The 14423-nt window shown below is 40.3% G+C and overlaps 1 protein-coding gene across 1 annotated transcript; it reads right to left on the bottom strand.

The window, feature by feature from the left end:
- Positions 1 to 1532: 1532 nt before the first annotated feature.
- On the bottom strand, positions 1533 to 2438 carry LOC131003822 (uncharacterized). The gene is made up of 2 exons (XM_057930375.1): positions 1981 to 2438; positions 1533 to 1869 (listed from the first exon to the last, which is right to left on the bottom strand). Exons 1-2 carry the CDS (start codon positions 2436 to 2438, stop codon positions 1533 to 1535), a joined length of 795 nt encoding a protein of 264 aa, XP_057786358.1.
- Between the last annotated feature and the right edge of the window lie 11985 nt (positions 2439 to 14423).

Raw genomic sequence — 14423 nt, 5'->3', positions numbered from 1 at the left:
TCATGCCTCTTCCCCATTCCTGCGACCGGAGTATAGGACAGAGCAGCCGATATACTTTGGGGAGCCGCTCACTGTTGTTGCACCATATGAGTGGGGACAATCTAGTTCATCAGGGCCGGCTCAGACGGAGGAGCCTGAGACACAAGAAGCGCCACAGGCAGAGCAGCCACCGCATCGCAACCGGAGGGTGAGACGACCGTCTACATTTCGAAGATCGCCTTGGGTTAATAGCCCAGTTCCACGTCCAGTGTCACAACACTGCAATGACACTTATGAGAAGTTGATAAACAATAGTTAAGGTGGTAAGGGTCTTGAGGTGTGTGTCAGGGCCAGTGGTGGTTTGCGGGTGTACGACGACTTCCAGCGGGTGGAGAATGCCAGTCAGGAATTCACAACTGGGGTAAATAATCTATTGATTTTAACTTTGTTAACTTATTTTCTACTAACGTACTGATTTAAACTTTGTTGCAGGATATTGACTTGTATTTTTTTACGTTGAGAAATAGACTTGCCAGTTGTGGGGATTTACTTGATGAAGTAAATATGAATAACACAGTCATAGTAGACACGGATTGGTTTGTAAGTAAACTTTCATTATTTATATGTTTTCATTGGTGCGGATATAAATTATTAATTACTTATTTGATTTGTAGATATACCTGAAGGGCGAGTGGGAAGCATTATTGACCAAGTATGAAGCAAGTGAATTTACTCCCAGGGAGTGGCATGTATAGACGCGTACCGGAATAGCTGAAGGTTGGGAGCCTCACATAGACTGGATCGCCGCTGTACGTGGAAAAACACTTCCGGACCAGGAACTTGCTCCTGGTCAAACCATTGGATGGTTGAATGCCTCACAGGTAATGATTAAAGATATATTAAATAATTATTTGTGATTTATCGTTGTTTTAAACCAATTCATTGTGGTTTGTCATAGGTTCTCATGCCAGTCATTATTGACCACCATTTTATCCTCTGTCGTATTCGGTTGGGCGAAGCTGTTTGCGAGGTGTATGACCCAGTAGCGCACAGTCTTAATGTAGAGTTGAAATTTTTTTTGAGTGAATCAACTACTACCTATTCTGAGATTGTTGCCGCGTGTCCTTCTGTTGTCGATGTGGCTAGACCACACATCCGTTGATTCGAAAATGGCAAAGGAGAAGTGGCCACTCATGACGGCGGTGTTTGCTCCAATAGAGGATCAGTTTCAGCAGCAGAACGCTGTCAGCTGCGGGCCTTTCATCTGCATGTATGCTGAACGACTGATATCTGGCTCTCCATCCATTGAGTGCGGTAACAGAAACGCGATGGCATATAGGAGCAAGATCGCTAGAGCTATATTTGGATTGTGTGAAACTGCGAAGGCTAGATTCAATAGACTTGGTTTTACATAGTGTTGTATATTGTTATATTCATGTGTGGTTTTTTTGGTTAATCATCTAACTTTACTTCCAGTTAATCATTTCATATTATCGAATAATAAGATAATTCAATCAATATCATTAACTGTTACAACACACAAATACAAACCACTACTCCCTGGTCTCAGTCGCCCTGCCAGCGCACGTTCTCTTAGTGTGTCCTTCTTCATCACAGATGCTGCACTTCTTTGGTTTACGACGCCTGATACTAGAAGACTCATCTACTTGTGTGCTGCTGCCTTCACCACCACCTTGATGTCTACCTTCTTTTGGGTGCCCCGATTGTCCAGTGACAGTCAGAGGTAATACAACACTCTCAGCGATGTACTCAGGAATCAACCACTGGTGTCTCGGCGGGAGATTATTAACTTTGCCAGAGTAACTATCGATAAGAAATTCATTCGTGTAGTAAGCGTCTACATACTCCGCGATCGTATCACCTGCTTCACTATAAAAACAACCTCCGGCAATAATCAATATAACGAACATTAGAACATATTTACATTTACATGAACCCACCTTAGAAATAATGCTCGTACCTTAGAAATAATGCTCGTACCTTATTGCAGTGATTAAATGAGAACAGGGCAGTTGGTCTAGATGAAATGCTCGACATTTGCATTTTTTCTTCTCCATATCCACCTTAAAGCTTCTGTCACCAGTTTGCACCTTATACTTCCGGCCACTCAACCTTTGTGCAGTGTATTGACAACTTTTTTGGACTTCAATCGCTACCCTTTTACCGGCCTCAGCAGACAAGGGTTCCTCGCTATGTTGTGCAGCTCTTAGTCGCTCGCTGAACCATTTCTCAATAACAAGTCTGATTGCCTCTAACATTGAGCAGATAGGAAGTCTTCTTGCCCACAACAATCTCGCATTAAAAGCTTCAACAACATTTGATGTCATAAAACTGTACAGTCGCACAGGCATAGGACACATCGAACGAGCCCACTTTTCCGGCCCAATCCCCATTAGTTTATCGTACGCGGCTCTCTTCATAACCTTTAGGGCGTTCATAGCCTTAGTGAAGTCAGATTTCTAGTACGCAAATGCAGCTTGTCGATACAACTCTACCACTGCCTTACCGTAATGCTTCAGGTTATTTTGCAAATGGTAGTGGCATAGGCCGTGGGTGGTATTTGGTAACTCATTCCTGATAGCATTGGCAATGGAGATATGTTGATCAGAGACAATCAAAAGTGGATTGGCTTGCCATAAACACGTCTAATGCGCGACATGAAATACATCTACGATTCATCGTTCTCTTTTGGGCCAACACCATACGCGAGTGGGAATAAACTCTCGTTGCCGTCCTTGGTCACTGCAACAAACAGAATACCCCTATTCTTGCCCTTCAAGTGTGTGCCGTCGACTACAATCACTGGCCGTAAGTTGAACATGAAACAACTAGCCGAAGCTGCAAGAGCAACAAATAAGTGTTTGAATCGGCCATTAGGGTCAACTTCCCACTCCACCAACGAACCGGGATTGGATTATCTCAACATGTATAAATACTTAGGCAGCATCTCGAAGGATTGATCATGTCGACCATAAACCATCTCAGTCGCTCGATTATGGGCTCGCAATGCAACATTGTACTTGATGTGTACACCAAACTCACGTTGCAGCTCCAGCTGGATGGCCTTCGGCTTCAAGATCTCACAATCATCATGTATTTTCTGTGCTAAATATGCTGCAATGACTTTTGCGAGGGCCTTTATTCGCTTTACGTGCCCTAGATCACCGTCGCATGAGTGCTCATTGGTAAACTTATACACACCCCAAATGGATCCATCTAGAGACGATGCACTGAGCTTGAAGGGGCACTTATCTAAATGCTTGCATTTGAAGTAAATTCGTCTGCTGTCTGATTTGGTGACAGAATATTCCTTGCCCTGCTTCATGTTCCATAGACCGATTGCAACGATCAAATCATCTTTGCTATTAAAATAAGAATTCTTTGACAACTCCCGAGGTAGTAGCTGATAATCTTCAATATCCACAAGTGTCGCTGCAGCGTCCAACGGGATAACCGGAACTAACCAATTAGTTAGTTCATCTGCTCCAGGAACCTGTTCATCATCATCGTCATCGATCTGCAAATTCTGCCAACCTGCATATTCAATCCCCGCCCTTCTCAAGTTCTCTGGCTTCGACAAGTGTTCAGAGGTGCTTGTATCAGTCTCGGCTTCAGACGATGGAATATATTCTTCATCTACATTATCAGCATTCTCCACAAACTGAGGCTCGTCTGTATATTGATTATCAGCTGGACCCGAAGAATGCTCAGTTGTTTGGTGATAGTAAACGTTCGGATTTGGCTCATCCCATGAAGGCCAACCCGTTGACTGATGATTACCCCAAGTGACCGACGGTTCAACAATTTCTTGTGCTGGTGAATCTCCGACTGATAAGTCTAAATAGGCATATCTTTGGATTGCTTCCAATCCGTCCCCACCTTCGAATATTGCACTAGATTCACCTCCATATGCGGAAGATTGAGGGAGATCGAACGAAGGAACATACACTCCTCCACTAGACTCGTCTTCGACAACATAAATCTCAGGAAAATGTGACTGGGACACCAACAACTGAAGCAAATCATTGTCATCGGCAAGAAGATTTTTACTGTATACCCTGCCATTTAATCTCTCGTCAAATAATACAAGCTGTAATTAGTGCTCAATGAATTCTCCAACATCAGGTGATTTATCATGTACAACGTAGTAGCCATGGTGTCTCCAAAATTATGCAAACTTTTAGAAGAGCCGCCGATGTACTCATAACCATTGAAGGCACCTCCATAATTAACCACAAAGTATCTCCCATATTCATTCATCTACAGAAAAAATAATAATAAATAAATATATGATGTAAAGGGAATAAAATGTAAAAATACAACATATAACATGTTAATACACTCAAAAAACATCTGTCTGTCTGGGGAAGTTTCCGAGGAAATGTGTCTAGATGTGTATTACATAATATGTAATGACACACGGCCGGACACATTTTCAAGGACACTTGTCCGGGCGGACACATGATTTTCGAGCATGTTAACATGAATTATGTAGCAATATATATGTATATAACTAAAATGTAAGTAATAATTACTAATTAATACTTTAAAACATGATAGAATGTGCTCTAATTACATATATTTCCTTCAAACGTAGCTTTAAATCATAAAATATGCTATAATATGCTAATAATTCACATAAGCATATAGGATCAAACAAAACAGTGAAAATAAAAAATAACCAACTTAAATTACATTTCAAACGTAAAATTACATACCTTTAAACGTTCGGATGAGAGAATTCACAAATAATAGCTTCATCACTTGGAAAATATTATAATTTCTATTGAGTTTGAGTGTTTTTTTACTTTGCAATGGAGTGTGTCCATCCAGATCTCATATATAAACAAAGATTCCTTCATTTCACATGAATTTCAATGAAATTAGAGTGTTTGACGTGAATACTTTACTGACAAGGCTATTTCACATCATATTTGTCGTTTATCATCAATTTAAAAAAAAATAAAAAAAAATCTGTCCATTAATTCAAGGTTTTAGAAGTAAATCGTAGGCTAATTAATCAATGGAATATAAATACTAAAAATTAACACAATCGATATTGGCACTCAAAACACACAATGGATTAAAAAAAATGTGTCCGACCGGAAAAAACGAGTGTCCGACCGGACACAAGGTTTCACCGGCCGGACACTCGTTTTTTCCGGTCGGACATATGTTTTTTTTAATCTATTGTGTGTTTTGAGTGCCAATATCGATTGTGTTAATTTTTAGTATTTATATTCCATTGATTCATTAGCCTACGATTTACTTCTAAAACCTTGAATTAAAATGCGTGTATAAATAAATATTATATTTTGTTTCAGTCTTTCCTATTTTCCAACACTTATTTGACCAAAATTGATGACATTGATGTTTTTCTTACACTTTAAGAGCATCCACTATGGTGCTACCCCATAGTGGTGCCACCTGTGTGCCACATCAACAACTACCTCCTTTTTCAACTACCTCATATTTTCTCCACTATAACACTACCTCATTTTTTACTATTCATGGACCCACTATCATTATTATACTATTTTTACAATAAAAAAGGAAAATAGAGAAAGGCAAAATTAAAGGATAAATGTAGTTGGGGCCCGCAATGTCAGGATTGCTACCGGTAGCAAAACTACTACCCATCCAAACTTTGCTACCCCAAAGTAATCCCTCCACTATGGCACTACCCATGCCACCTAGGATACTACCCCAAATTTTTTTCCCATAGTGAATGCCCTAACAACTTTTGTCATACATGTGTAAGACTTTGTCATAGATGTTGTTAGGTCCCGGGGGTCTCGAATAGGTGTATGGGGGGGGAATACACCTATGGGCTATTTTTCTCTTTCCTCAATCAGATGGATCTCAGATAGAGATCAAAACGAAACTTTACACGCAAACAAAGACACCTGTTGACTGAAAACAGTTTTGACCAAACAAGGTTCACGACTGATACTGAAAGCTCTTCAGTAAGGAGTTATCAGTTAAGTTACTGGAACTCAACTGATGCACTTATGGGCTTCAGTCGAGTTTGCTAAAACAGAGATGATAACACTCTTCCTGACTATCAAAAGATAGATTAGTCAGACTGATATCATACGCAGTGGAAATTAAACTTAGTTTCGCAATAGCCTCGATTGAGCACGTTGTTGGTCTTAGGTTTCTCTTTGCAGTTATTCAGTATTCAGTTTATCAATTGAAATAACACAAGTAGGAAAGTAAAACTGAAAGCTGTAAACAACACAAAGACTTTTACGTGGTTCGGAAAAACCCTTTCCTACATCCACGGTCGATTGATCAGACCAACAATCCACTCCGCAAGTGCTTAACAGGTGCACTGCAAACCCAACCATGTGCTTGCCGGGTGCACACAACCGTACCACTGAAGAAAACCCTTCTTCAGTACCCACACTTCACTCGTGTCGGATTTCTCTTGCTTAGCACAACCTGCGCTAAGACTCTCAGAGTCAGAAAACCCTTCTGAACTCCGAATCACTCAAAACACTCAAATCTTTCTTTTGGAAATGAGGTTTGAACGAGTGCCAACTATACTGCAAAGAACAAGTTCTTTGTAGCAAGTTTAACCTTGGCTTCTGGGTAAACAGAGGTTTGCCTAAGGTCTAAGAGAATGTATGTAATCAGCAGTTACTGATTTTGGCTTTGGAATTCTCTTCTTCGATTCAAGCTTTGGGGAGGTTAAGCTTTAGGCTGAGTAGCAATTTTGGCAGAGCTTCAGCTTATGTCGTTGAATCGGTGAAGGTTGAAGTGATCCTCGAGTGCTATTTGTAGGAGAACTCTTGAATAGATCCGTTGGCGTAGAACGTCCTCAAGATTTCTTCCGTTGGAGAGAAATTCGAATTTGGGCTGAGGCTTCAATCTTCGAGGTTCCTTGTCTGGTGGAAACGGCTCTCTTGAGGGACAGGAGATGTGACGTCTCTGATAAAGTAACCACCAAATAGGAATGACCTCTGCTGAGATAAGATCCTAAGATCTCTGCATTTAATGCGGCTGTACTTTGTGAGTACGTGGCTTCCTTTACACGTTGGAAGATCAGTCCGAGGAAGAATGTTCAACTGATACTTGACTTTAGTATCAGTCTGTGGCACACATTAAGTAATCAGTTCCAAACTGATTCTTCAACTGATACTTCAATTGGTATCTGCAGTCTTCAGTCCTTCAGTCTTCAGTCTTCAGAACCGCATATTAAACTAGAAACGAACTCTAACACTTGAGTTCAAAACTGTTCCAGTCTATTACAATTAAGACCTATGAATTTTGGTATCATCAAAACAAGGATTAGGATATTCCACTAGGTTCCCAATAATTTTCCCCTTTTTGATGATGCCAAAACCACACAGCAGTTCTAGACAACAAAAAAGACTGAACTCACAGCACAAGTTCTAAAACTGGGGTGAAAACAGTTCTCCCTTAACAATAGAACCTAAAAACTTGTACTTAGAGTTAAGAACGAAACAGTTCTAAAACAGAACAGGAGAAGACAGAAAAACATAATCAGAGCCTGGACAAAGAGTCATTGTCTTCAGGTTGAGATAAAAAAGTTCTTTTCATTATTGAAAGACTAATAAGTCATCAGTCGAGGTACAGAGCAAGACTTACATTGGAGTAAAAAGAAAAACAAAAACAACATGGGAAACCCATGGACTCCAGCAGTCTGCTTAGCTGCGCCTTTGAACTTCTTGATCTTCATTTTCTGTCTTCGTGTCTTCATGTTCCTAAGCTTGTTCCACTATCACTTGTTTTCCGTTGAGTTGAGGTCTTTACTGGAACGTCGTCCTTACAACTTCTGGTGATCCTTTGCTGTCTCATCTTCAGTCAAGAAAGAAGATGCAGGAAAAACCTTTGAGAAAGTTTTTCTCTGACTTCCAACTTTTTCCCCTTTTTGGCAACATCAAAAAGAGAGCTGATGATGAAGGCAATGATCAGACGGTACCCAACTCCTAGTCTCAGAAGCTCTTGAGAAGATTCGAGAATAGGGTGAGTCCAGAGTTGCAGAAGGAAGGAGGCGCCAGTGGAGAGGTGGAGAGATGAGAGAGGCAGAGAATTGAAGAAAAGACGAGGGAAGAAGGCTGCCTTGGAAGAGAGAGAACGCTGCCTTGAAGGGAGAAAGAAGAGCTAGTGATGGAGAAAGAATGAGAGAAATGAAGGAAGGCATAAGAGGGAAGAATCGAACTGGTGGCAGTTGAGAAGACTAACACCGTCGATTTGCCAGCACTGGGTCTTTGAAGAATAGACCTGGTGCGGCTGAAGATGCCGGCCAACAACGAGAGAAGTCTTGTTGTTTGTTGCAAGCCAGGGAGGAGTGCAATATCTGCGATAAGGAAAATCTCCTCCAGAAGCTGTGAGGCTTCTTGGCGCCAGGCATGAGGATGGAAGACACTCGCTTCGCTGGATACAAGTGAGGGTAGAGCAAACTTTGACGTCGGAGAGACGTTGAGATCCAGTGGAAGGGTCCGGTGAAGACCAAGTATGTGAGCGTCATTCTCCCACTCCATGACTTTGCAGTCATAGATTTCCCCTTTAGTCGGAACAAATTTTTCTCTGCAACTTTGGAAGGTTTGAAAAATTTTCTCACAGTGAAGGCTGTGGAGATTTGTTAGTTGATGCAGAAAAAGAGTGAAGACAACATGGTATAAATAGACAAGAATTGTACCAAGTAAGAAGATGAAAAGTTTTTCGAAAACTGTGCCTAAAATGTTTTTGAAGAAAAGTTCACGTCCGCCGTCACTGCAGGGGACTGAAGCTTCAAAAAGCTGAGAGGTATCATTGCATTATGTCATGTCAATGAGGTTCTCAAGAAATTTTATGACAGAGGCAACAGGTTGGAAAGATTTTTAGATAAGATTTTGACAAGTTCAATCAAAACAGATTTTCCCTTTTAAAACACTTGTCCTTCTCGGATATTCAATTTTCCAACAATCAGTTAAAAGTTTTGAAAGAAACTGATCAGTTAGAGAAAGATTTTGAATTTTAACTCAAGGCTCTTAACTGAAATAACTGATTTTTAAATAGTAAGTTTTAAAAATAATTACTGATCGACTGATCATTGTAGCCAGTCGATACCACTTGATCCTGGTTGAATCATCAGGATGACTTTTCTTCAGATAAGTGCTTGACTTCATTGCTTTCCACGTCAGTGGTTGTTGAACAGCAATTGGAAGACCACCAGTCAGCATGACTGTTTGAGAAAATCTTCAAAAACAGCATCACTCTTCAGGGTTGATGAGGCCGATCCTTCCACACAGATCGTTGAACCTTTCTTCTGGAAGAGCTTTGGTCAGCAAGTCTGCTCTCTGAACAGCAGTTGGAATCCATTCCACAGAGATATTCTTCTTTTCGACGTGATCACGGATGAAGTGATGTCGAATAGCAATATGCTTGACTCTGGTGTAATGAACTGGATTCTGGGAGATTGCAATAGCACTGGAGCTATCGCAATAGATTGGGACTTCCTTTTCGTCTATCCCATAGTCCTTCAACTGTTGGACTAACCACAAGAGTTGTGAGCAGCAGCTTCCGGCAGCAACATATTCAGCTTCAGTTGTGGAGGTGGCGACTAAAGTCTGCTTCTTTGAAAACCAAGAGATGAGCTTGTTGCCTAGGAATTGACAGGTTTCGGAGGTTGATTTGCGATCAATTTTGCATCCAGCAAAATCTGAGTCTGAATATCCGGTGAGCTTGAAGTCGTCGTTTGCTGGGTACCACAATCCTAAGTTGGGTGTGCCTTTTAGATATCGTAGTATTCGCTTTGCTGCATCCAAATGAGCTTCCTTTGGATCTGACTGTTATCTTGCACATACTCCGACTGCAAATGCGATGTCTGGTCTGCTCGCAGTCAAATACAGCAATGATCCAATGATTTCTCTGTACTTCGTCGAAGAGACAGATTTTCCTTCTGAGCCTGGATCAACTTTCCAGTTTGTGTTCATTGGGATCTTGACTGATTTCATGTGCTGAATACCGAACTTGGCTATCAGTTCCTTGGCATACTTGGACTGACTGATCAGTATTCCTCCGCTGGTCTGCTTGACTTGCAATCCGAGAAAGAAATTCATTTCTCCCATCATGGACATTTGGAACTTGTTGGTCATGATGTCAGCAAACTTTTTGCACATGCATTCGGATTTGGATCCAAAGATTAAGTCATCGACATAAATCTGAACAAGCAAGAGATCTTCTCCTTCTTTGAGAGTGAACAAAGTTCTGTCCACAGATCCTTTCTTGAAACTTTATTCAACAAGATACTCCGAGAGAGTATCATACCACGCTCTTGGAGCTTGCTTCAAGCCATAGAGCGCTTTCTTCAGCTTGTACACCTTTTCTGGTCCAGCAACCTCAAAGCCTGGAGGTTGTTCCACATAGACTTCATCGGTGAGCACTCCATTTAGAAATGCACACTTGACATCCATTTGGTGTACCTTGAAACCTTTGTGAGCTGCGAATGCTAAGAAGAGTCTAACTGCTTCCAATCTGGCAACTGGAGCGAACGTTTCGTCGTAGTCGATTCCTTCTTCTTGAATGTATCCTTTTGCTACAAGCCTTGCTTTGTTTCTCACAACGTTTCCTTCTTCGTCTTTCTTGTTTTTGAAAATCCATTTCAAACCAATCACATTTGCATCATCTGGTCGATCCACAAGCTCCTAAACTGAATTCCGGTTGAATTCATTGAGTTCTTCTTGCATTGAGATGACCCATTGAGTGGACTCCAGAGCTTCTTCAACATCCTTGGGCTCTGTAGATGATAAGAAACAACTGAAATTCTTATCTTCGTTGATGCAGTTCTGATTGATGTCAAAGACGAGGTTGCACATTGATCTTTGAGTCTTGACGCCATCTGATGGTTCTCCAATGATGTTCTCCTTTAAGTGGAGTTCAAACCATCTTCGATACTTCTTGATTTCTTCTGGAGATGGTGGGGCTTCTTCAATCAGAATGGTTCTGAAGTGTTGAGCACCTTCTGGAGCAGGGGAGAGTTGAGCTGGAGCTGCTTGGTCACGTTCAACTCGATCTTCAGCAACTGGAGTTCCCCCTTGACTGATTGTAACACCCCGCTTTTTACCTGATTATAAATATTTTGAGATTTATTTTTAAGAGCACCGAGATATAAAAATAATCTTATAATGAGATGAGATATCCCAATAGTATGAGCTATTATATTTTCGATGATGAGTCTAGTAAATGAAATACTTTGAGGAAATAAGGATGTATAGAGATGTTGTTTGAACTAAGAAGAAGTTAAAAATTTTCTTTTCTTTCTTTAGTCGGTGGCAACTCTGGCGAGCCGAGCTCTGGCGTATCCGAGCTCTGCTCTGGAAGCAGAGCTGATGTTGAGCCTAGCTCTGCTCTGCTCTGATAGCATAGCTGAAAGCTCTGCTCTGGCTTTGAGCTCTGCTCTGACCTGGGAGCTCTGCTCTGGGTTTGAGCTCTGCTCTGGATGAAAGCTCTGCTCTGGAGGCAGAGCTGAAGTAGAGCTCTGCTCTGGAGACGGAGCTGAAAACCCGAGCTCTGCTCTGGTGACAGAGCTGAAACTGAGCTCTGCTCTGGCCGAGTCAGTTAGCTCTGCTCTGGCCGAGTCAGTTAGCTCTGCTCTGCCGAGTCAGTTAGCTCTGCTCTGGAGGCAGAGCTGAGTCGAGCTCTGCTCTGGAGGCAGAGCTGAAGACGAGCTCTGCTCTGGAGGCAGAGCTGAGTCGAGCTCTGCTCTGGAGGCAGAGCTGAGTCAAGCTCTGCTCGGATGGCAGAGCTGAAAGCTGAGCTCTGCTCTGCTCTGAGTGGCAGAGCTGAAGTCGAGCTCTGCTCTGGTGCGGAAGAAGTCAAAGCAAGTGGATAGATGGATAAGATATTTATGCAAGTGGATAATTAAGCATGTGTTATTATCCAATACTTGATGGCTAAGTAAATGAGGTTATATATGTATAACACCTTTCTCTTTAATCCTCACCATAGCAGCCGTCCCTTTCATCTCACTTTTCTCTCTCTTTCTCCATCAACACCTTCCATTGTTGGGCATAACCAAAGCTCCATAGATCAATTCTACACCATAGAAAGCTCTTAAATCATGCTCAAAACATCATTATCTCCATAAATCAAAAGCTAGAGTGTGATAGAAAGCTTGGTTTCAAGAAGGAGGAGCTATACTTTTCTCTTCAAAAATCATAGAGTAAGCTTCTAAACACATGAACCTATTTATTTTTAAGCATGATAAACATGTAAATGGAGGATCAAAGCATGAAAACATCACCTTATTTTTTCTTCAATATTTTCGAAAATACTAGGGTTGGAAGTCTTCTAAAAATTTTGTCGTCTTCTAACTAGTATATGCATGCTATTAAGGTGTTAATTATTGGTCTTTGAGTGAAAAGCATGATTTGATTTTGAGATATGGTTTATAAAGATGTTGGAAAGTTGAAGTTCATGAAGAAAGTAAGGGCTAGAGTATAAAAAAATGAGCTTATGAGATTGTAGCTATGATTGTTGATGGATTAAAATGATGATTAATGATGATTGATAAAGATTATGATGAATTGGTTTGACAAGTAAATAAAGTATGCTTGGCTATATGCTTAAAATGGACTAGGTTGATGAGTTAATTGGCTAGCTTTTAAGCTACTGACTTGATTGAATTCGACAGGGTTATTGATACCCAAAAACCTTGAAATTTTTATGGTATGTATATATAAGTGTTAGGAACGTTCATGTAAAATATGAGGTCATTTGAACATCGTTTGGTACCCTTTTAAATTATGAAACTCCAACTGCAACTTTCTACCGGAAGTGTGGGAGAAACTGATATTAGAGTCACTTTTCCAGTATCTTATTCTGCGTTTATGGTTTCCAAATTTTTATATGAACAAGGTGAGCATGTTAGCTAGCTACCCATAAAATTTCAAGTCTTTTTGACAAGATCTACTATTTTTCTAAAATCAAAAATTTCAGTTGCACAAAACTGTCGAAAATGGTAGACTGTAGGAAAATGGTCATATCTCTTAAACCACTTAGAGTTTTGCAACCTACTTTTTTTTAAATGAAACTAGACGTCAAGAGGTTTCAAACGGTATGAGTTGCATACCCAGGAGAGTTCCGAGGTAAAGCAGTTTATTGCTTGAAGTTGGGATAGAGTATATGAAGTCAAGTATGGTTTTTCACAAAGTACACCTACCTTTGATTTAGTAAATTGCATGTGTTAATGACGATAACTATACACCTTAGTAATTCATAAAATGCTAATGGGATACATATATATATATATATATATATATATGTGTGTGTGTGTGTGTGTGTGTGTGTGTGTTTATATATATATAACACTTTTTCTGAGTTTAATTTACTTAACCAAATTGGTTCTCTTGAGATATTAAACCACTTAGTAATATCATTAAGCATTATGTGAATTATCGAGTATATATTAAAGAATGTGATATAACCTCATAACTTTAGTTTGTGATTGCTAAAGGTTATCTGGGTTTGTGTATTTAGAAGTCTTTCCTTAATGAACAGATTAACTTAAAACTTTGGTATGTGGTTGATAATGGAATCAATGAATAATTAGGAAGTATTATTATAAAAGTGTTTTGGTTACGAAGAGTGATTAGTTACAAGGAAACAATGAGAAGGGAAGACTGGTACTTAGATGAGAATAGTAAACCTAGTGAGGATTTGTCTGATTGACGTTTATTTTATTACATGAATCGTCTATGCCAATGATGATATCTGAAGACACGAGTCAAGGGCATAAGTAGGATTTTTCCGAAGTACGAGGACCAAAGCTAAGATTCCCAGGTGGGCATTACTTTCTAATACCTCTATTACAGGCTTTCTAAATAATGATTATGATGATGTCTATAAGTTTTAAGATGATTTGAGATAAATTGATGTTTGAACTAATTAACTTGCCGAGTTTTGATGACGACGAGCCTGTATGTTACCCTCTACGGATGAAACGATTTCGGGTCCTGCCAAAGGCGGGATTGTGTACACGGAGGTAACTGTGAGCTGTATACCGGGTTGGCCGGTCAGAAATGACCGTGAGCCGACTGTCAGGTCGGCCGGTTACGGTGCTTGAGAAGGAGGCCTACTTCTCAGTACCATGATGATGATAAGTTGTAGAAGTGGTACTACATGCTAAGTATTTATGACTGCAGTCTATTTTTCATTACTTTATGATGCTTATAATTTATCAATTGCTTACACAGGTTCTTTTAAAGAAAAACCCCTGTGTGATGTATAAATGGCAAGTTAATTGTATAGCTCTAAGAGTGAGATTGTTTATTTTCGGCTTATGTCCACTGAGTATTTTATACTCAGCCCTGCATATATTTCTAAATGTGCAGGATGAGCAAGGAGAGAGATTGGGGGATCGCTGGAGGGCTGTTGTTCATAGACGACCTTTTTAGTACCGTATTTTACTCCTA

The sequence above is a fragment of the Salvia miltiorrhiza genome, unplaced genomic scaffold (assembly GCF_028751815.1).
Source record: "Salvia miltiorrhiza cultivar Shanhuang (shh) unplaced genomic scaffold, IMPLAD_Smil_shh original_scaffold_273_2, whole genome shotgun sequence".
Classification (NCBI taxonomy): Eukaryota; Viridiplantae; Streptophyta; class Magnoliopsida; order Lamiales; family Lamiaceae; genus Salvia; species Salvia miltiorrhiza.
The sequence above is the reverse complement of the archived record's forward strand: the minus strand, read 5'-3'. Positions and strand labels throughout refer to the sequence as shown.

Coding starts and splice junctions, on each gene's coding strand:
- LOC131003822 (XM_057930375.1), bottom strand. CDS start 2,438: ATGAACGCCCTAAAGGTTATGAAGAGAGCCGCGTACGATAAACTAATG. Junction 1,870..1,980: donor CATTTAATCACTGCAATAAG/GTACGAGCATTA, acceptor TTGTTTTTATAG/TGAAGCAGGTGATACGATCG.